Source organism: Heterodontus francisci, chromosome 16, assembly GCF_036365525.1.
Source record: "Heterodontus francisci isolate sHetFra1 chromosome 16, sHetFra1.hap1, whole genome shotgun sequence".
Lineage (NCBI taxonomy): Eukaryota > Metazoa > Chordata > Chondrichthyes > Heterodontiformes > Heterodontidae > Heterodontus > Heterodontus francisci.
Window position 1 is genome coordinate 88533709 of NC_090386.1, and position 23206 is coordinate 88556914.

Consider the following 23206-nt stretch of genomic DNA (forward strand, 5'->3'; position numbering starts at 1 on the left):
GAAAGCACGTCCATCATGTAGGTGTGCAATATCCTGTCAAAAGCCTTCTCCTGGTCCAGGCTGATGAGGCAGGTGTCCACCCTCCTGTCCCGTACGTAGGCGATCGTATCCCTGAGTAGCGCGAGACTATCAGAGATCTTCCTGCCGGGTACAGTACAGGTCTGATCGGGGTGGATCACCAACTCCAGAGCAGATTTGACTCGACTGGCTATGACTTTGGACAGAATCTTGTAGTCAACATTAAGCAGTGAGATGGGCCGCCAATTTCTGATTTCTGCCCTCTCCCCCTTCTGCTTGTAAATGAGGGTGATGATGCCTTTCCTCATGGATTCTGACATGCTGCCGGCCAGGAGCACACTCTCGTATACTTCCAGCAGGTCCGGGCCGACCCAGTCCCACAGGGCCGAGTACAACTCCACCGGTAAGCCGTCGCTCCCGGGAGTTTTACTCGTCTCGAAGGACTCGACGGCCTTTGTCAGCTCGTCCAGAGTTAGCGGCTTGTCCAATCTCTCCCTCCTGCTGTCATCTAAGACCTCTGTGATAGATGACAGGAAGGACTGGGAGGCTCTGCTGTCTGTGGGCTTCGCGTCATACAGCCCAGCATAAAAGGATTTGCTGATCCTTAGTATGTCGGACTGCGAAGACGTTACCGAGCCATCTTCTTCCTTCAGGCTGCTGATAACAGAGCTCTCTCTGTGTACCTTTTGGAAGAAGTAACGCGAGCACGTCTCATCCTGCTCGATGGAGCGGACTCTGGACCGCTAGATGATCTTGTAGGCCTCCTTGGCAAAGAGCGAGGCCTGCTGGCTCTTCACCTCTTGGAGGTCCTCTTTGACCTCGACCCCCATTGACTGCAACCGGAGTAGATTTTGCATAATTTTCTGGAGTCGGGACATTTCCCTCTGTCTCTCTCTCGCCCTCTGAACACCTTTGTGGATGAAGAACCTCTTGATGTTCTCCTTGATCGCTTCCCACCAGTGAACTGGAGACTCAAAGAGGGGTTTCACGGTCCTCCAACCTTTGTAATCCGTTTTGAGTTCCTCAACGTTCTCTGGGGTCAGCAGTGTAGCATTGAGCTTCCACGTCCCTCTGCCAACCCGCTGGTCATCCTGTAAGTGACAGTCGTCCTGTAAGTGACAGTCGGCCAGTAAGAGGCAGTGGTCGGAGAAGAACACCGGCTTGACGTCGGTGGATCCGACCGTGACAGCACGGGACACAAACAGGAAGTCAATCCTGGAACGGGCAGACCCGTCCGATCTTGACCATGTGTATCTGCGCTGCGCTCCGTCTGCAGGTTTGCTGAAGACGTCGTGCAGTTTGGCATCTTTAACTGTTTCCATTAGGAATCTGGACGTAGCGTCCAGTTTGCTGTCGTCTCTGCTGGATCGTCCAGCCGCATCGATGATGCAGTTGAAGTCACCGCCTAGGATGACCGGCCTGGACGTCGCCAGCAGCAGTGGGAGCTGCTGGAAGACGGTCAGCCGCTCGCTGCGTTGTACCGGGGCGTACACATTGATCAACCGGAACGGAGCGTTGTTGTACTTCACGTCTGCTACGAGGAGGCGGCCGCCCACCACCTCCTTAACTTCGGAGATGGTGAAGTTACCTCCCCGCAGCAGAATACCCAGGCCGGAGGAACGGCAGTCATTACCCCCCGACCAGATCGATGGCCCGTGGGACCACCATCGCGACCACTGCCTGTAGGTGCTGAGGTGTGGTCTTCCACACTCCTGCAGAAACAGTAGGTCAGCTTTGACCTTGGCGAGGTAATCCAAGGTTGAAACACATCGCATAGTAGATTTAATGCTACGCACATTAATGGAAGCAATTCTTACACCAATTTTTAAAAAGTTATTTGTTGCTTCCCATACCATTTGTCCTTGCTAGTCCCAGTCCTTCGGGATGTTCCTGCATACCCATCGTGTGCGCAAGCAGTTTCACGTTGGTTGGGCTCAGAAACCCCTCCTGCTTTTTCATGCAGTGTTTGTTCTGCTCGGGTGACATCGGGGGGGTCTTGTAGGCAGAGGGGATTGGGTTGTCCTCAGCTGCTTCCATCTGTTCCTCCTCGGAAACATCACTGCTCCCGGCTTCCTGGAGCTCAGGTGCGCCAGACGTATCTTTGCTCCCGGTCTCCCGGAGCTGAGATGCGTTGGCCACGTCGTTACGTGTGGCGCATTGGGGTTGGGGCACGCCGGGCCCATCACAGCTTCCAGTGCCCGGGGGCTGGGATGCTTTATCATCCATCTTGGCGTTCTGCCGCTTCTTTTGAAGGGGCTGTCGTTCCAGCATTTCCCCGTCCAGTGAAGAGGAGTTGTTGCAGTCTGATTCAGAAGAGAGCCTCCTCTTGCCACTGGTTTGGGTGGTGGCTTTGGGATGTTTTTTCTTTGCGTTTTTCCTCCGGACCACTTGCCACTGACCTGTTTGTCCATCTGCTGCCTCCTCCTCCATTGATTCTGTCTGTGGAGGAGGGGTTTCCAGGCGCAGGGTAGGTGCTGGGTCGCTGGTTTCAGCTGCCTCCCCTTCCTTCTCCTTCTCAGGTTGAAGTTCCTCACTGCGGAGAAGGTTGCTGGTCTCCTTTCGAACACCGGACGCCTTCGTCGAACCTTCTCCCAGCCTTTCCTTGGACCTTGCCGCCTGAGCATAACTGAGGCAGCTTTTGGGGCAGGTTTTGTAGAGATGGCCTGCCGCACCGCACAAGTTGCAACACTTAGCCTGCTTACAGTCCTTGGTCTGATGGCCTTCCTCCTTGCAGTTCTTGCAAACAACCGTGCTGCAGTTGGCTGCCATGTGACCAGATTTGCCACAAGTGCGGCAAACTCTGGGCTGCCCAGCGTAGACCAAGAAGCCTCGACTTCCCCCGATAGTGAAGCTGGAGGGAGAGTGGATGATGGCTCCACTGGGATCTACCTTCAAGGTCACCTTGACCTGCCGCTTGCTGGTCCAAATCCCAAAGGGGTCCTTGACATCAGTGCTGCTGCCGACCACCTCGACGTACTTGGCGAGAAAGGTGAGTACATCCACCACCGGAACATGGGGGTTGTAGAGGTGAATCGTCACCACCCGGTCCCGTTGTGACGGAAGCGTGAAGAGCGGCTCCGCTGTGAGGATCGACAGTGGCGCCCGGTCCCCTTTCTCCTTGAACGCCTTCAGGAATTTGATGCATCCCGCCACATTCCGGAACGTCACGTCGAAGTATCCACTGCTGGGGAAATCCTGCAGGCAGAAGACATCCGTCGCTTGAAATCCGCAGCAATCGAAGAGAATTTTCTTGATGAAGAAGGTGCGATCGACCGGTGCATCTCCTTCCTTGTCCTTCACGACCACCCGAACGGTGTTGCGCACTCCCTGGCCCGAAGCTCGAAAATTGGTTATAGCCATTTTACTCAAAGCTTCCCCAGGAGCAAAAGGCAATGATCATGGTCTCTTCTCAATCAAATAAGCACTGATAAGAACAGATACTACACTTGATCTTAGCCAAAATGCCGAGAAGCGATGGTAAAGATAGATGCAAAGTATTCATTTAATACCTCAGCCATTCCCCTGCCTCCCTTTTTTGGTCCCTAATCAGCCCCTCTCCTCCTTTTACCACCCTTTTACTATTAATATGCCTGTAGACTGCTCATGGATTCCCTTATATGTTAGCTGCCGTTCTATTTTCATACTCTCTCTTTGCTTCTCTGATTTGCTTATTCACTTCCCCTCTGAACCTTCTATATTCAACCTTTATTGTCAGTTTTATTATAATAAACTAAAAGGTTAAGCCTACTTACATAATCCAGTATGTTTTCAATTAATTTGAGCAAAAATCTTTTCTGTCAAGAATATCTTGTCTGCCTGCCAAATCCATCCCTCTCCTAGCAGCTATTCTTGATATGTCTATGTTCCTCATTGTCTACTTAACACACATAAAATATATATACATAGTAATCACAGGTGCCAGACACCTGGGCAGAATGCTGAGAGTTGAACTGCAAGCTGAACTTTTACAGCCAACACACAGGGCAGGAGAGGTGCAACTAAAGACAGCGTTAACTATTCTCCTGGCTCCTTGGCAGACTAACAGTACTGGCCAAGATTTGGATAGTGTCAATGATGTATAACAGCTTCATGAATTCCACTGCAGGGCTTTGATGCAGCCACTCAACTATATATTGCTCTGTTTGACGCCTCGACAGCTGACTTGCAATCCTGTAGAACATGAGAGAGTCTTCACAGCTGTGAACCGTGAGAAATCTCCTCCAGTGGCATCATACAGAGAGCAAACAACCACTGAAATTGTGCTACAAGCCGTGAAACACTCCTGAACAGCGAGAGAAAAATTCGAGAAAGCGTTATCGCCTTTTGAACACATTCCCAGGCAATTTGTAAGTTGTAATTTTTCATTCTTTTGAGAACGTTCCTGGTGGATTTCTGGTGTGCTTTTTATTCCTGGTGCTAACCTCTAAATTATATGGTGCTCAGGCATTGTAACAGGTAGTTTTAGCACAAAGTAACACTGGAGCAGAGGTATAATGGTGCCAGCTGACTAGTAGAGAGAAATAACACTATAACTTAGAAATTATCTTGCTTGATATTATCTGAAAAACACTTTTTGCAATTGCATCAAATTCTCTCCCTGTGAAAACAGTAGATGGAGGGATCCTGCACAAATATGATAAGCTTGTGTACACTATTATCATGCGGTGTGATTCCACTCCATGTATTAACAAAAAAGGCAGCCAGTGCCTCAAACAAACTTTGAGGATCTGATGAACACTGACATTTCTGTGCAAAAATGAATTCTGATGAAAGAACACTGACCTGAAATGTTAACTCTGCTTCTTTCTCCACAGTTGCTGCCTGACCTGCTGAGAATTTCCAGTACTTTCTGTTTTTATTTCAGGTTTCCATCATCTGCAGTATTTTGCTTCTATTTCTGAGCAATCCTGGTGCATTCCTGAGTTTCATCACTTCGCCACCACTGGATGTGCTTTCAGCTGCTTCAGTTCTATAAGCTATGGAATTGCTTCCCTAAACCTCTTCACCTCTCTACCTCTCTTGTCTCCTTTAAGACATTTGTTAAAACCTATCTGTTATGTGGTTTGGTATCAAATTTTGTTTGATAACTCTGCTGTGAAGCGCCTTGGATTTTTCTTTTTACTATGTAAAGCCACTATATATATAAACAACCATCAATCCAACTTGTACAAAGTGCGAAGAAGGGTCACTGACCCGAAACATTAACTCTGCTTCTCTTTTCACAGATGCTGCCAGACCTGCTGAGTGGTTCCAGCATTTCTTGTTTTTATTATGTACAAAGTGCTGCTGGGTTTATTATCAATCAGTCCACTTCTGTAAAAAAAAAGTGTCTGTCAATAAATCTGGATAAATAGCTTTAGCCTTTGTGCAGTGATGTGGTATTTTCCTGCCTCAAGGTGATGGGAAATTGTAGTAAACACCCTAAGTATTCTCTAGTAAGGAAATTACAGCATTTTGAGGTTAATTTTTAGGCAAAGACAATGATTTATAAGAGACACAATATGGTTGTGGAAACCAGTATAGTCAGCGTCAGCTTGGCTCATTGTAGCGCTAACATCTCTGAGTTAGAAGTTGTAGGGCTTAAGTACAGGAAGTACTGACATTTCAGTGTAGTAGTAAGGGAACAGTGTATTTTGCATGACATGAAAAAACAAGGACATTCTTGGGAGGAAATAAAGTATCCCATTTTGACTTTTGGTGCAATTGGGTGAGAAAGGATTATTGGTCAGTTGCTTTCTACAGAAGATGGAGGAAATTTTCCCTATAAGCACAGGTCGAAAACTGGCAGGAGTGGATTAGCTTCATTTTATACACCCGCCCGTTACATACCCAGCCTTTTATACACCGCCCATTTATATCCCACCCATTATACACCACCCATTATATCCCACCCATTATACACCCACCCATTATACACCCACCCATTACATCCCACCCATTATATCCCGCCCACTATATCCCACCCATTATATCCCGCACATTATATCCCATTGATTATACACCCACCCATTATATCCCACCCATTATTTCCCACCCATTATATCCCACCCATTATATCCCACCCGTTATCCACCCATCCATTATATTGCTGGCTGTAATCTTCTTCTTCTTTGGCCTCCTTGTCTCGAGAGACAATGGGTAAGCGCCTGGAGGTGGTCAGTGGTTTGTGAAGCTGCGCCTGGAGTGGCTATAAAGGCCAATCCTAGAGTGATAGACTCTTCCACAGGTGCTGCAGATAAAATTGGTTGTCGGGGCTATTACACAGTTGGCTCTCCCCTTGCGCTTCTGTCTTTTTTCCTGCCAGCTGCTAAGTCTCTTCGACTCGCTACGCTTTAGCCCCACCTTTATGGCTGTCCGCCAGCTCTGGCGATCACTGGCAACTGACTCCCACGACTTGTGATCAATGTCACAGGACTTCATGTCGCGTTTGCAGACATCTTTAAAGCAGAGACATGGACGGCCGGTGGGTCTGATACCAGTGGCGAGCTCGCTGTACAATGTGCCCTTAGGGATCCTGCCATCTTCCATGCGGCTCACATGGCCAAGCCATCTCAGGCGCCGCTGGCTCAGTAGGGTGTATATGCTGGGGATGTTGGCCGCCTCGAGGACTTCTGTGTTGGAGATACGGTCCTGCCACCTGATGCCAAGGATTCTCCGGAGGCAGCGAAGATGGAATGAGTTGAGACGTCGCTCTTGGCTGACATACGTTGTCCAGGCCTCGCTCCTGCAGAGCAAGGTACTGAGGACACAGGCTTGATACACTTGGACTTTTGTGTTCCATGTCAGTGCGCCATTTTCCCACACTCTCTTGGCCAGTTTGGACATAGCAGTGGAAGCCTTTCCCATGCGCTTGTTGATTTCTGCATCGAGAGACAGGTTACTGGTGATAGTTGAGCCTAGGTAGGTGAACTCTTGAACCACTTCCAGAGCGTGGTCGCCAATATTGATGGATGGAGCATTTCTGACATCCTGTCCCATGATGTTCGTTTTCTTGTGGCTGTTGGTTAGGCCAAATTCGTTGCAGGCAGCCGCAAACCTGTTGATGAGTCTCTACAGACACTCTTCAGTGTGGGATGTTCATGCAGCATTGTCAGCAAAGAGGAGTTCCCTGATGAGGACTTTCCGTACTTTGGTCTTCGCTCTTAGACAGGCAAGGTTGAACAACCTGCCACCTGATCTTGTGTGGAGGAAAATTCCTTCTTCTGAAGACTTGAACGCATGTGAGAGCAGCAGGGAGAAGAAGATCCCAAACTGTGTAGGTGCGAGAACACAGCCCTGTTTCATGCCACTCAGGATAGGAAAGGGGTCTGATGAGGCACCGCTATGTTGAATTGTGCCTTTCATATTGTCATGGAATGAGGTGACGATACTTAGTAGCTTTGGTGGACATCCGATCTTTGCTAGTAGTCTGAAGAGACAACGTCTGCTGACGAGGTCAAAGGCTTTGGTGAGATCAATTAAAGCAACGAAGAGGGGCATCTGCTGTTCTTGGCATTTCTCCTGTAGCTGGCGAAGGGCGAACAGCATGTCAATGGTGGATCTCTCTGATCGAAAGCCACACTGTGCCTCAGGGTAGATATACTCAGCCAGTTTCTGGAGTCTGTTTAAAGCGATCTGCCGTCATAAGCCCACACATTATACTCCATGCCTATTATATATCCCGCCCATTACACATCTCACCTGTTATACACCCACCCATTATAAACCCCGCTAGTTGGACGCCCGCCTGTTATATACCCTGTCTGTTATAGACCTGCCCATTACACAGCCTGCCCACTGCACACCCTGCCTGTTATACTCCCAGCACGTTATGCTCCCCGCACGTACATTCCCCGCATGTTACACTCCCTGCCCGTTACTCCCCACTGTTACACTCCCCGCCCATTGTACTCCCCGCCCATTGTACTCCCCGCCCATTACACTCCCCGCCCGTTACACTCCCGGCCAGTTACACTCCCGGCCAGTTACACTCCTCACACAGTACACTCCCCGCCTGTTACACTCCCCACCCATTGTACTCCCCACCCGTTACACTCCCCGCCCGTTACACTCCCCGCCCGTTACACTCCCCGCCCGTTACACTCCCGGCCAGTTACACTCCTCACACAGTACACTCCCCACATGTTACGCTCCCCGCCCATTACACTCCCTGCCCATTACACTCCCGGCCTGTTACACTCCCCACACTTTACACTCCCCACATTTCACTCCCCGCCTGTTACACTCCCTGCCCGTTACACTCCCCGCCCGTTACACTCCCGGCCAGTTACACTCCCGGCCAGTTACCCTCCTCACACAGTACACTCCCCATATGTTACGCTCCCCGCCCATTACACTCCCTGCCCATTATACTCCCTGCCCATTACACTCCCGGCCTGTTACACTACCCACACGTTACACTCCCCACATTTCACTCCCCGCCTGTTACACTCCCTGCCCGTTACACTCCCCGCCCGTTACACTCCCCGCCCATTACACTCCCCGCCCATTACACTCCCCGCCCATTACACTCCCGGCCAGTTACACTCCCGGCCAGTTACACTCCTCACACAGTACACTCCCCACATGTTACGCACCCCACCCATTACACTCCCTGCCCATTATACTCCCGGCCCGTTACACTCCCGGCCTGTTACACTCCCGGCCTGTTACACTCCCCACACATTACACTCCCCACATTTCACTCCCCGCCTGTTACACTCCCTGCCCGTTACACTCCCCGCCCGCTACACTCCCCGCCCGCTACACTCCCCGCCCGTTACACTCCACACCTGTTACACTCCCTATATGTTACACGCCCCACCTGTTATACTACCCACGCATTACACTCTCCGCCCATTACACACCACACACGTTTGACTCCCCATATGTTACACTCTCCACACACTACACTCCTCGGCTGTTACACTCCCGACACATTACATTCCCCACATGTTACATGCCCCACACGTTACACTCCCCACCTGTCACCCTCCCCACCTCTCACATTACCTGCCTTTGTACTCCCCATCCGTTACACTCCCTACCTGTTACACTCCCCACATGTTACACTCCCCACCGTTACACTCCCCACCTGTCACCTTCCCCGCCCGTCACGCTCCCCGCCCGTCACACTACCCATCCGTCACACTCCACGCCCGTTACACTCCACGCCCGTTACACTCCACGCCCGTTACACTCACCGCACTTTACACTTCCCACACATTATACGTCCCACACATTATACGTCCCGCACTTTATTCTTCCTGCACGTTACACTCCCCGCCCTTTACAATCCCCACCTGTCACCTTCCCCGCCCATCACACTCCCTGCCTGTTATACGCCCCGTCTGTTACACTCCCGCCCATTACACTCCCAACACATTACAGTCCCCACATGTTACAATCCCAACACGTTACAATCCCCACACGTTACAATTCCCGCACGTTACACTCTACGCACATTACACCCTCCGCACGTTTACTCCCCACCCATTACACTCCCCCCGCTTTACACTCCCCGCTGGTTATGCTCCCCGCCCGTTATGCTCCCTGCCCATTACACTCCCCACCTGTTACACTCCTCACCCGTTACACTCCCCGCCTGTTACACTCCCCACACATTATACTCCGTGCCTGTTATACTCCCCGCCCATTTCTCTCCCCACCCATTATGCTCCCTATTTGTTACACTCCCCACACGTTATACTCCCCACCTGTTACACTGCCTACCTGTTACACTCCCCAGATGTTAAACTTCCCACCCATTACACTGCCCACACGTTATACTCCCCACACATTATACTCTCCACCTGTTGCACACCTGCCTGTTACACGTCCCACCCATTATGTTCATTGCCTGTTAGAAACCCCACTCCAAATGCACATGCCTGTTATACATGACCCCCCCCCCTCCCCTACCACCGTTAAACACTCCACCCATTACACACCCCGCCCTGATTTTACTTCCTATTCACTTCACTATCAACATCCTGGGGGTTACCATTGACCAGAAACTGAACTGGACCTGCCACATAAATACTGTGGCTACATCATGAGCAGGTCAGAGACGGGGAATTCTGTGGCGAGTAACTCACCTCTGGACTCCCCAAAGCCTGTCCACCATCTACAAGGCACAAGTCAGGAGTGTGATGGAATACTCTCCACTTGCTTGGATGAGTGCAGCTCCAACAACACTCAAGAAGCTTGACACCATTCAGGACTAAGCAGCCTGCTTGATCGGCACCCCATCCACCACCTTTAACATTCACTCCCTCCACCACCGACGCACAGTGACAGCAGTGTGTACCATCTATAAGATGAACTGCAGCAACTCACCAAGGCTCCTACGACAGCACCTTCCAAACCCGTGACCTCTACCACCTAGAAGGACAAGGGCAGCAGATGCATGGGAACACGACTACCTGCAAACTCCCCCCCTCAAGTCACACCCCATCCTGACTTGGAACTATATCACCGTTCCTTCACTGTCGCTGGGTCAAAACCCTGGAACTCTCTCCCTAACAGCACTGTGGGTGTAGCTGCACCAGATAGCTCACCACTACCTTCTCAAGGACATTTAGAGATGGGCAACAAATGCTAGTCTTGCCAGCAACACCCACATCCCATGAAAACAAATTTTTAAAAAATGCCCAACCCGTAATGCTCATTTTACACTCCGGTGCTAAGTTGAAAATACTCGCAACATTTCCTTCACTTATGTTGTACAGAATTAGTAATACTTGATAATTTCCACTATACTTGCCCTGTAACCTTCCATCCTAATGTAAGCTAAATGACAGACATGAATAGATCTACTGGTCTATCCTGTCCCATGCACTTGTGGCGTTTTCCACATATATATTGCTCACTTCACGAGCAACCATGTGATCTCCTGGGAGAGGCAAGAAAACAGTTTCAAAACTCATGAGAAATTTTCAAAAATAAGTTTAGAAAATTCCTCTCCAATTCCCTTAGGTGGTGGATACTAGTCCAGGAGGCCATTCTGGCTCTGATTAATGTTGTACTGTACAAGGTGATCTCTGTTCCAGCTCTCTCCAAATGATTCAGTGAATCTGCAGGAGCCAGCAGCACATTCTGGGAAAAGGACCACCTCCCAACATCTAACCTAGCTCTGAAAGTCTTGTACTTGCATTTATATAGCGCCTTTCATGACCTCAAGACACCCCAAAGCACTTTGTGACTAATAAGGTACTTTTGACGTGTAGCCGCTGTTATTATATAGGGGTTGCAGCAGCCATTTTGCGCACAGCAAGCTCCCACAAACAGCATTGTGATAATGAGCAGATAATCTCTTTTAGTGATGTTGATTTTTTTTTAGGGATAAAGATTGGCTAGGACAACAGGGAAATCTCTAGACTGCGACCTGAACCCCAATCTTTGTCCGAGACAAGAGCTATTGAGCGGTCTGACGTTCTGTAATTTAAGAATGTGACTCGTAATTTGGTCCATCTATTTATTTCAAGAACTTTAAACTTTAGTTAAAAAAAACTGCTATTAAGCAAATAATCACTGAGTTCTTTTCTGATGAGTATTACAGTGAAACTTTTTTTTTAATTGTTCTTGGGGGAATGTGTGATTCAACGTTCAATACAACAGCATGTCATTGTGGTATATGTTCGATAAAGGGAGTTTTTATATCGATAGCTTTCATCACTACCTTATAAGGCCAGAGCTGAGCACGGCCACTGAGTTGTTTGATTCTCCACCCTCTCTGTGTAGCTGGCTGCCGTCCAGGTCCCTCCTGTTTATTGTGGAAAGCTTCTGCAATGCCTGAAGATCTCGGGGTTTTCCAGCAGAAGTGAAACCACACCGGAGCAACTCGCCTTTTAAAACTGCCCCAAACTTGAAGGGATCGTTGGCAGTCGCACTGTGAGAAAGGAGGGAGAAGGCGATAAGAAACACAGAGACCTGCCAGTGAAAGCAAACAGAAAACAATGTATTTCAAGGTAACTGCAATGATACTGACCTGGAGGGGAGAGAGTCCTAGCTTATATGGGCTGTACCTGATTTTTATCCCCATAATGTGTGTTTTTTCTTCTTTTACAAAGAGTCATCTTCATTTTAACGAACTTTTTTTTTTCACATTTCAGCTCGCGTGCTGCTAACTTTGGGTCCTTTTTTTTTTGTGCGGTGGTTTTGCTTAGCATTCGCGGAGTTAAAATAGGAACGGCGACAGACGCCACTTTGTCAGTCAAGCCTATTCAATGCATTTCTGCAGCCCGAGCATTCAGTAAACGTGCCGACCGCCTTTTGTTTTTCAAATCGTCCCCTGTTCCCATGGTCACCGTTTTGCAAACAAAATCAGCAACATTTCTGTCTACTTGAACGAGTTTCTAATTGCTATCAGGTTATTTCTGACGCTCTTCTTTCTCCCTTCAGATTTTTACCAGTCCTGGCTCAAAACTATCAGGGCTCAATAAGATCATCAAGGCTTTAAAAAAAAAAGTTAAATATAACGAGTATGGCGGGTTGAAATCCTACCACGGCAAGTGGTGAGATTGAATTCAGTTAAAATCTGGTGCTGGAAAAATGAAATGAGCTATGAGGAGAGGTTGGATAAACTCGGATTGTTTTCACCGGAACGACGGAGGTGGAGGGGCGACATGATAGAGACTTACAAAGTTATGAGCGGCATGGACAGAGTGGATAGTCAGAAGCTTTTTCCCAGGGTGGAAGAGTCAGTTACTAGGGGACATAGGTTTAAGGTGCGAGGGGCAAAGTTTAGAGGGGATGTGCGAGGCAAGTTCTTTACACAGAGGGTGGTGAGTGTCTGGAACTTGCTGCCAGGGGAGGTGGTGGAAGCTGGTACGATAGCGACGTTTAAGAGGCATCTTGACAAATACATGAATAGGATGGGAATAGAGGGGTACGGTCCCCGGAAGTGCTGAAGGTTTTAGTTTAGGCGGGCATCAAGATCGGCGCAGGCTTGGAGGGCCGAATGGCCTGTTCCTGTGCTGTACTGCTCTTTGTTCTTTGTTCTTTTGAAAGCTGCAATAAAACCCAATAGTTCAGTATTAAATAATAATAAGAAATGCTGGAAATTTGGTCGGCACAATGGTTAGCACCGCAGCGACCCGGGTTCAATTCTGGGTACTGCCTGTGTGGAGTTTGCAAGTTCTCCCTGTGACCGTGTGGGTTTCCGACGGGTGCTCCAGTTTCCTCCCACAGCCAAAGACTTGTAGGTTGATAGGTAAATTGGCCATTATAAATTGCCCCTAGTATAGGTAGGTGGTAGGGGAAGGTAGGGAATGTGGTAGGAATATGGGATTAATGTAGGATTAGTATAAAATGGGTGGTTGAAGGTCGGCACAGAATTGGTGGGCCGAAGGGCCTGTTTCAGTGCTGTATTGCTAAATAAATAAATAAATACTCAGCAGGTGTGGCAGCATCTGTGAAGAGAGAAGCAGAGTTAACGTTTCAGGTCCGTGACCCTTCTTCAGAACTAGACCTCATATAGAAAGGATGTAATTGCACTAGAGAGAGTACAGAGGAGATAGACGAGGATGTTGCCAGGACTGGAAAAATGAAGCTGTGAGGAAAGATTGGATAGGCTGGGGTTGTTCTCCTTGGAACAGAGAAGGCTGAGGGGAGATGTGATTGAAATGTATAAAAGTTTAAGGGGTCTGGATAGAGTGGAGGTGAAGGGCCTATTTACCTTAGCAGAGAGGTCAATGACTAGTGGGCATAGATTTAAAGTGATTGGTAGAAAGATCAGAGGGGAGATGAGGAAAAGCTTTTTCACCCAGAGGCTGGTGATGGTCTGGAACTCACTGCCTGAAAGGGTAATTGAGGCAGAGACCCTCAACTCGTTCAAAAGAAGTCTGGATATGCACCTCAAGTGCTGTAATCTGCAGGGCTATGGACCAAATCCTAGAAGGTGGGATTAGAATGGGTGGATCGTTTTCCGGCTGGCACAGACATGATGGGCCAAGTGGCCTCTTTCTATGTCGTAAACTTTCTATGATAATTCTCTGTGTCTCTCTCTATCTTTGTCTTGCATCTCACCAATTCTCAGGCAGTGTCTGTATCTATTTGTCTCCAAACTATTTTCTCACTGTCCTCTCCCTCTTTCTGTAAATTGTCCTTTCTGCTCTGTATCTCTCGTTCTCTCTCACTCTGTCCTCTCCCAGTAGTAATGTCTGATTGCTGTGGACTTCACTCCAGAAGTTAAGCACTTAGCTAGACGGACTATTCATCGTGGTGCTGAGGGAGTGCTGTATTGTCAGAGGTGCCATCCATTGGGTGAGATATTAAAACAGTGTCTGCCTGTTTAAATGGGCGGCACAGTGGCGCAGTGGTTAGCACCGCAGCCTCACAGCTCCAGTGACCCGGGTTCAATTCTGGGTACTGCCTGTGTGGAGTTTGCAAGTTCTCCCTGTGTCTGCGTGGGTTTCCTCCGGGTGCTCCGGTTTCCTCCCACATGCCAAAAGACTTGCAGGTTGATAGGTTAATTGGCCATTATAAATTGCCCCTAGTATAGGTAGGTGGTAGGGAAATGTAGGGATGTGGTAGGAATATGGAATTAGTGCAAGGTTAGTATAAATGGGTGGTTGATGGTCGGCACAGACCCGGTGGGCCGAAGGGCCTGTTTCAGTGCTGTATCTCTAAACTAAACTAAACTAAACTAAATGGGTGTTGAACATCCCATGGAATTATTCAAAGAAAGGTGAATGCTCTCTCTCTGACCTGGCTAATATTCCTCAATCAGATTAGCAAGTCATTCACCTAACTGGCTTTGTGGCATTTTAAAGTAATTCATTGTTTGCCAAGAGATTTGAGATCTTTCTGCAGATTAAAAAAAAAATGTAAATCATTATTTTTTATCTGCAGAAAAATGTAAATCATTTTTTTTGGTTTTTTTTGGGAAAAGGAAAATGAAAGACTTGCAATTATATAGGACTTTTCATGACCACTGCCAATTAAGTGTAGTCACAGTTGTAATGTAGAAAACGCAGCAGCCAATTTGCATGCAGCAAGCTCTCATACATAGAATTGTGACCAGGTAATCTATTTTTGTAATGTTGATTGCGGGATAAATATTGGCCAGGACACTGAGAATAACTCCTCTGCTCTTCTTTGAAATAGTGCCATGGGATCTTTTGCAACCACCCGAGAGGGCCGACAGGAAGTCGGTTTCACGTCTCATCTGAAAGACAAATAGCAGAAGTTACTCCCCACCAAAAACACTTGAGAACTGGGTTTGAAAGTGCTTCTGTTTGCCTAGACTTGGGTAGGCAGTAACACTTTGAGAAACTTGGAATTGAATGGGAAGCCTAGATGTAGGCAAAATAGGGCAGTGATGGATTTTGGGTGGAAAGTGGAGTGGTTAGGTAGGCATCTGATTTGCTCCTGGCAACCATTTAACTAATTTACATTAATGGTTACCATGGACCAACGAGATACCTGGAAATGAGTGGAGATGGTTCACCATTACCCCACGGTGCTGCTCATGGTCACTTGGATGGCAATGCTATTTTATAGTGCTCTTGAACAGAGCTAATTTCCCTTAAGGCCACAGGATCAGAAAGTAACTGAACCACTTCCTCGCTGTGGCTGAATGAACCATGTAAAGAAGGTCATGGGTAATGGGGAATGTATCGCCCTGTCACTAAGGCCTACTGGAATTTGAATGAATAATTTCAGGGGTTGGAGAGGAATTTCCCAGAGTTTTTTTGCTCTTGAATTAACCTAGGGTTGTTCTTTAACCTCTTTGCACTGTTGGAGGTCCCGTCTTTTGGATGAAGTATTACACTGAGGTTCCGTCTGCCCTTTCGGGTGGTTGTACAAGATCCCATGGCACTATTTCTGAAAGAGCAGGGAAGATCTCCAGGCATCCCAGCCAACACTGAACTCCCAACCAAAATCAGTAAAATTAATTTTGGACATTTCCAACCTATTTTCTAATCTGCATGCACAACACAAAAGTGTCCCTGATTAGGAACAAATTGATGATATTAAAAAGCCATTAAGAAGTCTAGTGTAGAAAATGGAAGCATCACATTGGAAGAGTTAGGGAACAGCCGTCATTCTTCCCAACCCTTGATGACGATTGAGCTAAAACCTCAGTCTGGATTCAGAATAACCTGTTATCCAGCCCTGACCTGGTACATCCCATCCATGGCTTTTCACTTGCCCTAGCTTGACTGGGACAATAACATCCTGGGAAGGTTTGCTCACCTATTTTCTAGATTTAATCCCTAAAAATTGAATTGAGGTAAATGCAGAACACAGCTGCTTTCAATAACTCCTTTCAAAACACCAGATGGATGGTTATAGGAAAAAGCATGTTTCTTCCTGTTTAATTGGGACATGCTCGTCAAATTCAATTGGCCATCAATAGTACAGCTATTCATTAACTTTCCGGCCTACAGTGATTTAAACTTGTCTTCTTTAACATGTGTTAACATGTTTGATTCATGTGTCTCATATTGTTACAGCCTAGATAAAAGTTAAGTAATTTCCCTTTAAGAAACTCTACAACATTTCTGTACTAGTACTGTTACAGATTAAGTGTTACTGGGACTGATTACGTTCCTGGCCCCCCTCTACTGGACAGGGATAGAGTATGATAGCCTAGTGGTCACCGTCTTGCATTAATTATTATACCAGTTTTGAGTTCAAATCTCACCATAGCTCATTGTAAGCTGAATTCAATAAATCTGGCTATTTATGGGCTGGTACTTGGAAGAAAATGGCCTTGAAAGTTGCTGGGTTCTTGTGAACAAGAACTCAACCTGCTCATTCATGTTCTTTGCAGCATAGAACCATCTACTTGGTCTGGCCTGCATGTGACTCAAGCCTCAGACCATGAGGTTGACTCTTAATGCCTCTCAGGGCAATTTGAGATTGCCTGTGCTGACCACATCCCAGGAACAGATATATCTGTTTTTTAAAAGTACACTGCAGGCTAAGCCAGATGGGCCTGAAATATTTATCTTGAATCATCAACATAGCTCAGAGCCACACCCGGTACAAGCCTGAACTCTGTCCAGTACTGGGAGAGCCACCTAATTTATTGGGATACGCCTGCACCTAAATGTCACATTAAAAAATAAAGGTGGGAGACTGGAAATGGTCTCTCCTGTCTGACGTCTATTTATGGGCCCCTACTGCTACAGAGCAGTAGGATGCAAGTTCAAACATGCTGAGTTCCTTCTGCTGCCATGGAAGGAATTTATATTTAAATGACATTTTACAGTCAATTAACTACTTTTGTAGCGCAGTCATCGTTGTAACTTGTTAACCAATTTTCTCACAGCAAGATCCCACAAAACGAAAACCTGTTTCAGTGATGTATGTTGACTGGGACACCAGGGAGCTCCCCCTCAAATATATCAAATGGATTGTTTACACCAACCTGAGAAATTGATGGGACCTCACTTTAGCATCCGAAAGGCAGAAACAATTATTATCACTATAGCTGGGATCTAAAACTGTAACAGTCCCGAAGAAGAAGAGGGAGCTAGACAGGCAGATGGGTTTAGAGAGGGAATTCCAGAGAATGGGCGCTAGGTGGTTGAAAGCCTGGCTGCCAGGTGTAGGGATGCACCAGATTGTAGAGTGTTATTGTCTCAAAGAGCTTCACACTGCAAATAACTATACCATTAGATAGGCCGACACAACAACAACATGTGACAAAGGACAATAAGATGAAAGACTAGTTAATTTGCTTTCTTTTGCTATTATTGGTTAGGAGAGGAATGTTGGTCGGTACATGGGAGATCTCCTCTTTGAATAGTGTTACAGTGGAGGCAGCTTGATCAGTGGAAGAACTACAACAATTTGTAGTCAAAGAAGTAGTGAGGACAAAAAAGTCAATAGATAATGAGCTGCTATGAACAGAGCTGTCAAAGGTGAGAGGTGTTGGTTAGAGTAGCAAGGGATACCCAAAAGATGAATTCAAAGAAAGGTTTACATTGCCCGGTTTAAGAACAGGGAGGAGTCGGAGACCTAGTTGATTTAGCCATTCTGCTGTGAGAATTGAAGGTTGCGAACACCGAGGGCATGTGATCATCAGCTAAAGAGTGGAGAGGGTGAATAATGAAGAAGAAATGGGTGGGTGAGGACACAGCCTAGGATGTTTTCCTTGTGGTTATTCATCATCTTCAGGTGATTGGGGTATTTGGGTCTTGACTGTGACAAGCCAAATTGTGCAGGATCTGTGGAAGAAATGGGCTTGATGCCATGCTTTTGTTGCATGATTTCATTGCACATTTTCATATCATGTGTTCCTGTTGGATGTGTGCTCCTCTCAAAATTTAATGAGATATTGGCAATGCTGCAGGTCACAAATGGGAGTTTATTTTTCTCTTCTTTATTCCCCCCCCTCCCTGTCACAGGTGGAATGGGTTGTATGTCTCGTGTTGTTCTCAAAGGTCGATCCATCCAATGGAGTTAAGAAGCGATGTGCTGAACCCTCCCACAACGTGCTGTCAAGGAAGCTGGACCATTGGGTGTCCACCTCTGCCGTGACCAGTGCAAGGCATTTAATACCCGGCAGCGAGTTCGAAGCATCTCACAGTCACACATCACAGATTGGGGAAAGGAGCACTTCCCCATGGTCCTACAGGTAATTTTAAACTAGAATGCAGTAGGTACGTGGCCAGCAGTATTGATCCTAGCAATTTTAATTAATTGAGTTTAAATTCATCAGCTGCCATGCTGAGATTTGAACTGCTGGCCCAGGCCTCTGGATTACTAGTCCAGGCTATGTTACTGTTCTTGATATTATTATGCAAACCAGAAAGATCCCCAGTCCAATCCCTGCCCTTTGTTGAATCAGCTAATCTCAGTGGGTGGCCATTTGGGGGGAGCGGGAGGGTCTATAGTTGGTCTCCCTGCCCTTTTGATCATTATCCAGAGATCTCTGCTGCAAAGTGTGAATGTTGAGTGAGGAGAGACCAGGGTGCAGAAGAGATTTACTGAGTTGACAGAGCCTTGGTGAGACTGTGTAGTGTGTCCAGTTTTGGTCTCCTTATCTAAGGAAGGATATATTTGCCATAGAGGGAGTGCAACGACGGTTCACCAGACTGATCCCTGGGTTGGCGGGATTGTCCTATGAGGAGAGAATGAGGAGACTGGGCTTGTATTCTGCAGAGGTTAGAAGAATGAGAGGTGATCTCATTGAAGCATGCAAAATTCTTGCAGGGCTCGATAGGGTAGATGCAGGAAGGATGTTTCCCCTGGCTGCAGGGTTTAGAACCAGAGAACACAGTCTTAGAATAAGAGATAGGCCATTTAGGACTGAGATGAGGAGGAATTTCTTCACCGGAGAGTGGTGAATCTTTGGCATTCTCTACCCCAGAGGGCTGGAGAGGCTCAGTCATTGAGTATGTTCAAGACAGAAATTGATAGATTTCTAGATATTAAGGATATCTAAGGATATTGCAGGAAAATGACGTTGAGATAGAAGATAAGCCATGATCTAGTTGAATGGCAGAGCAGACTCGAGGGGCTGAATAGCCTACTCATGCTCCTATTTCCTATGTTCTTATGATACCATTGGGGAGATACTTTAGCAGTGAAAGCATAATCTTGAATAGGGTTTAAAAGGGAAATTGGAAAGTATATAGAAAGAAAAACTTTACAGGATATGGAGAAAAGCAGTGGTATCGAACTAAGTAGCCAAAGCTCAGTTAGAGGTCTTGGTTCTGATCGGTGCTCGTATGGGCAGAAGTGAGAATGGGATCAAGCTGGCCAGGACTCGCCATCTAGGCTACCATGTGAGTGAAGTACTGGAGGTCAGTTGTGGCCTGTGGAACAGTGCAACATTACAAAGCAGCAACTACAGGAAAAAATGAGGGATTTTAGCATCAGTTATGTGGTGGGACTACAGAATCTGGGGTTATTCTCCTTGGAGCAGAGAAGGTAAAAGGGAGATTTTAATAGAAGAGTTCAAAATGATGAAGGGTATTGATAGAGTAAATAAGGAGAAACTGTTTCTGCTGGCAGGAGGGTTGGTAACCAGAGGACACAGATTTAAGGTCATTGATAAAAGAACCAGAGGGGAGGTAAGAATATTAGCACAGCGAGTTGTTGTGATTTGGAAGAATCTGAAAGGGTGATGGAAGCAGGTTCGATAGTAATTTTCAAAAGGGGAATTGGATAAATACTTGAGAAGGGAAACATATATGGGGCTATGGGGAAAGAGGAGGGGGAGTGGGGGCTAATTGGATAACTCTTTCAAAGAGCTGACACAGACACAATGGGCTGAATGGCCTCCTTCTGTGTTCCGAGTCTATAAAAGGGCAGAACTCCAAAGATGCAGGGCTGTTTATGTTAGCGGCTGATTACTATAAATACATTTTAGACTGTCTGTTGTGTCACGTTCTAGTGGTGAAGTTTTACAGATTTATTTCCAGGAGATGGAGGGTGCGGTCTGTCGACACAACAGAACACAACACTCAGCCCAGTCAGGTTTACCAGGAAATTCTGCTGTTACAACATTTACTCTTAAGGAAGATAAAACAAAATGAGAATACCACAAGTTGTGTCATGCCGCTGGTGGAGTGTGCTGATTGCACACCTCCATTATCCCACTCTAACTCTTAAAGGGACACTAATTTCATCGAATGCTGTGTGGGAGCATAGGAGCAAGAGTAAGCCATTCAGCCCCTTGAGCCTGCTCTGTCATTCAATTAGATCATGGTTCACTGGTATCTTATCTCCATCTTGTGTCCTTGGTTTCGAATCCCTTAATACCCTTGCCTAACAAATATCTATCAATCTCAGTTTTGAAATTTTTAAATTGACCCCAGCCTCAACAGCTTTTTGGGGCCAAGTGTTCCAGATTTCCAGTACCCTTTGAAGAATGCTTCCTGACATCACCCCTCAATGGGTCTAATTTTGAGGTTATGTCCTCTTGTTCTGAGATCCCTCAGCAGAGTTTCTAACAACCCTATCATGCCATAATCTTGTATCTTAATTGCTCCACCACTGGCGGCCATGCCTTCAGCTTCCTTGTCTCTCTCTGTGTGTCTCTCTCTGTGTGTCTCTCTCTGTGTGTCTCTCTCTGTGTGTCTCTCTCTCTCTCTCTGTGTCTCCCCTCCTTTTAGGATGCTCCTGAAAGCTTACCTCTTTGGCCAAGCCTTTGGTCATCTGGCCTAATATCTTCATATGTGATTCAGTGTCCAATTTTGTTACACAATGTCCTTGTGAAGTGACGTGCAACATTTTATTCCATTAAAAGCCCTATATAAATGTAAGTTGTTATATTCAAGGGAATACAAGCCTAGTCTATGAGAGCTGCCATCATGATTTAACCCTTTTAGCCTCGGTATCATTCTGGTGAACTGCGCTGCACCCTCTTCCAAGGCCAATATATCCTTTGTGAGGTGCAGTGTCCAGAGCTGAACACAGTTACCCCAAATAGGGTCTAATCACAGCTCTGTACAGTTGTAACATAATTTTCACCCCTTTGTAATCCAGCCCCCTTGAGATAAAGGACAACATTCCACTAGCCTTTTTAATTATTTTCTTGTATCTGTTCACTGGCTTTTATTGATTTCCATATTTGGACCCCTAAAGCTCTCTGCTCATCCACAGTTCCGAGCTTCTCACCATATAGAAAATGAGATATAAGAAATGAGAAACCTTTGCTTCCAAATCCACAATGCAACATTGCAGATTGGTTTGAAGCTGTTCATGGTGTAATTTTTACTGGAGATTGTGACGAATAGTGACACGGATAGTTAACCTGCTGGATGAGTGAATAAAGGCATCTATCATGATGGTCCGAGCTTTGATTTGTGTTCGTAGGTGTGTTACCCGAGGCAGTGATGGGGTTTCTCCAATTGACCTCAGTGCCTCTGAACTGGGAAAGGAGAAGAAAAGCCATCCAGCTGTTACATTCATTTTAATTGCTCCACCACTGGCGGCCATGCCTTCAGCTGCCTAGACCCAAAGCTCTGGAATTCTCTCTCTCTTTTTCTCTCTCTCTGTCTTTCTCTTTCATTCATTCATATATATATGAATGTGTGTGTGAGCGTGTGTGCATGCAATTTTCGTTTACCCGCTTTCACTCCCTGTGACCTCTTACTGCCAATCTCATTCTTAAAAGCTTCAATGGACCCAGCAGCACAGCCTTTTGGGGGAAGAGAGCTCAGGATTTCCACAACTCTTTCTTTGTGTGAAAGTGCTTTCTGATATCACTCCTACATGGCCTAGCTCTAATTTTAAGGTTTGTTCCCTTGTGCTGGCCTTTCCCCACCAGAGGAAACAGTTTCTCTGTATCTACCTTATCACTAGCACAGGCACGATGGGCTGAATGGCCACTTTCTGCGCTGCATCGTTCTATGATTTCAGAGACCTCACTTAAAATACCCCTCAGCCTTCTAAAGGCATTATTAAATTGTAGATTTCATGTTGGGCGGGCACCATTTGGAGGTTCAAGCCGTATGTATGCCTTTTCCCAATTCTCTTTCCCTTTACAACTACAGAATAAATGAAGACGAGGCACGATACCCAAGGAGGCTAATGGAAGCATACTGTCTGTATAAGGGCTGCTTCGGGCCTGATGGACGTCTCGATGACACCGTAATGAGCGTACCATATCACACGAGCGTTTTGGTGCTGAGGAGAACCTCGAGGTGCAAACACAACACCTATGTGTACAAAGTGGCAGAGGAAAAAATCCCAGCGTTCTGTGTCTGTATTATGCGTGAAGTAGCTAAGGCTTAAAGGAAGCAGCTGAGACCCCAGTAACATGAATGTAGCGCTTGTAAGATTCATGGAAAACTATTTCTGTAGACCAATAATAAAAATATGGAATATTTTGATTATTTTCTGAAACCCAGATGTGTTTCTTGCTCACTCACTGCAGAAAGATTAGCCAACTTGAAGGTTCCAGGACTGCATCACTATTTTTTTGGATCCAACATTAGATACAGCTGAGGTTTTACCCTGCTCTCTCCTGTCAGTAGAACACAGCAGAGATAACACTTAGGAAGGTGTAATAACAATTTAAATGTGGAAAAAGACAAGCTGTACTTGTTGTTACGACTGAGGCGGGAGGAGTGCACTGTTTATTCTGGTCCCGCTTCTCCAAAGGTCACAACATAAATTTAAATTTTCCCACTTACCGATATAGTCAATCATATACTCTATTTTTCCCAGAATAGCACATACTAAGCAGGTTTCTTTAATGAGCAACAAAATTATCAGTTTATTATAAAACAAGTCTTAACCA

General features: G+C 46.6%; 1 protein-coding gene and 1 pseudogene across 1 annotated transcript; one reads left to right on the forward strand and one right to left on the reverse strand.

Annotated features, from left to right (window-relative positions):
* Positions 1 to 3385: 3385 nt before the first annotated feature.
* Positions 3386 to 3494, reverse strand: LOC137378543 (U2 spliceosomal RNA; annotated as a pseudogene).
* Positions 3495 to 11743: 8249 nt separating this feature from the next.
* LOC137378340 (interleukin-17D-like) lies at positions 11744 to 22813 on the forward strand. Its single transcript, XM_068048599.1, has 3 exons — positions 11744 to 11966; positions 18360 to 18589; positions 22458 to 22813. Exons 1-3 carry the CDS (start codon positions 11955 to 11957, stop codon positions 22696 to 22698), a joined length of 483 nt encoding a protein of 160 aa, XP_067904700.1. The 5' UTR covers positions 11744 to 11954; the 3' UTR covers positions 22699 to 22813.
* The last annotated feature ends 393 nt before the right edge of the window (positions 22814 to 23206 follow it).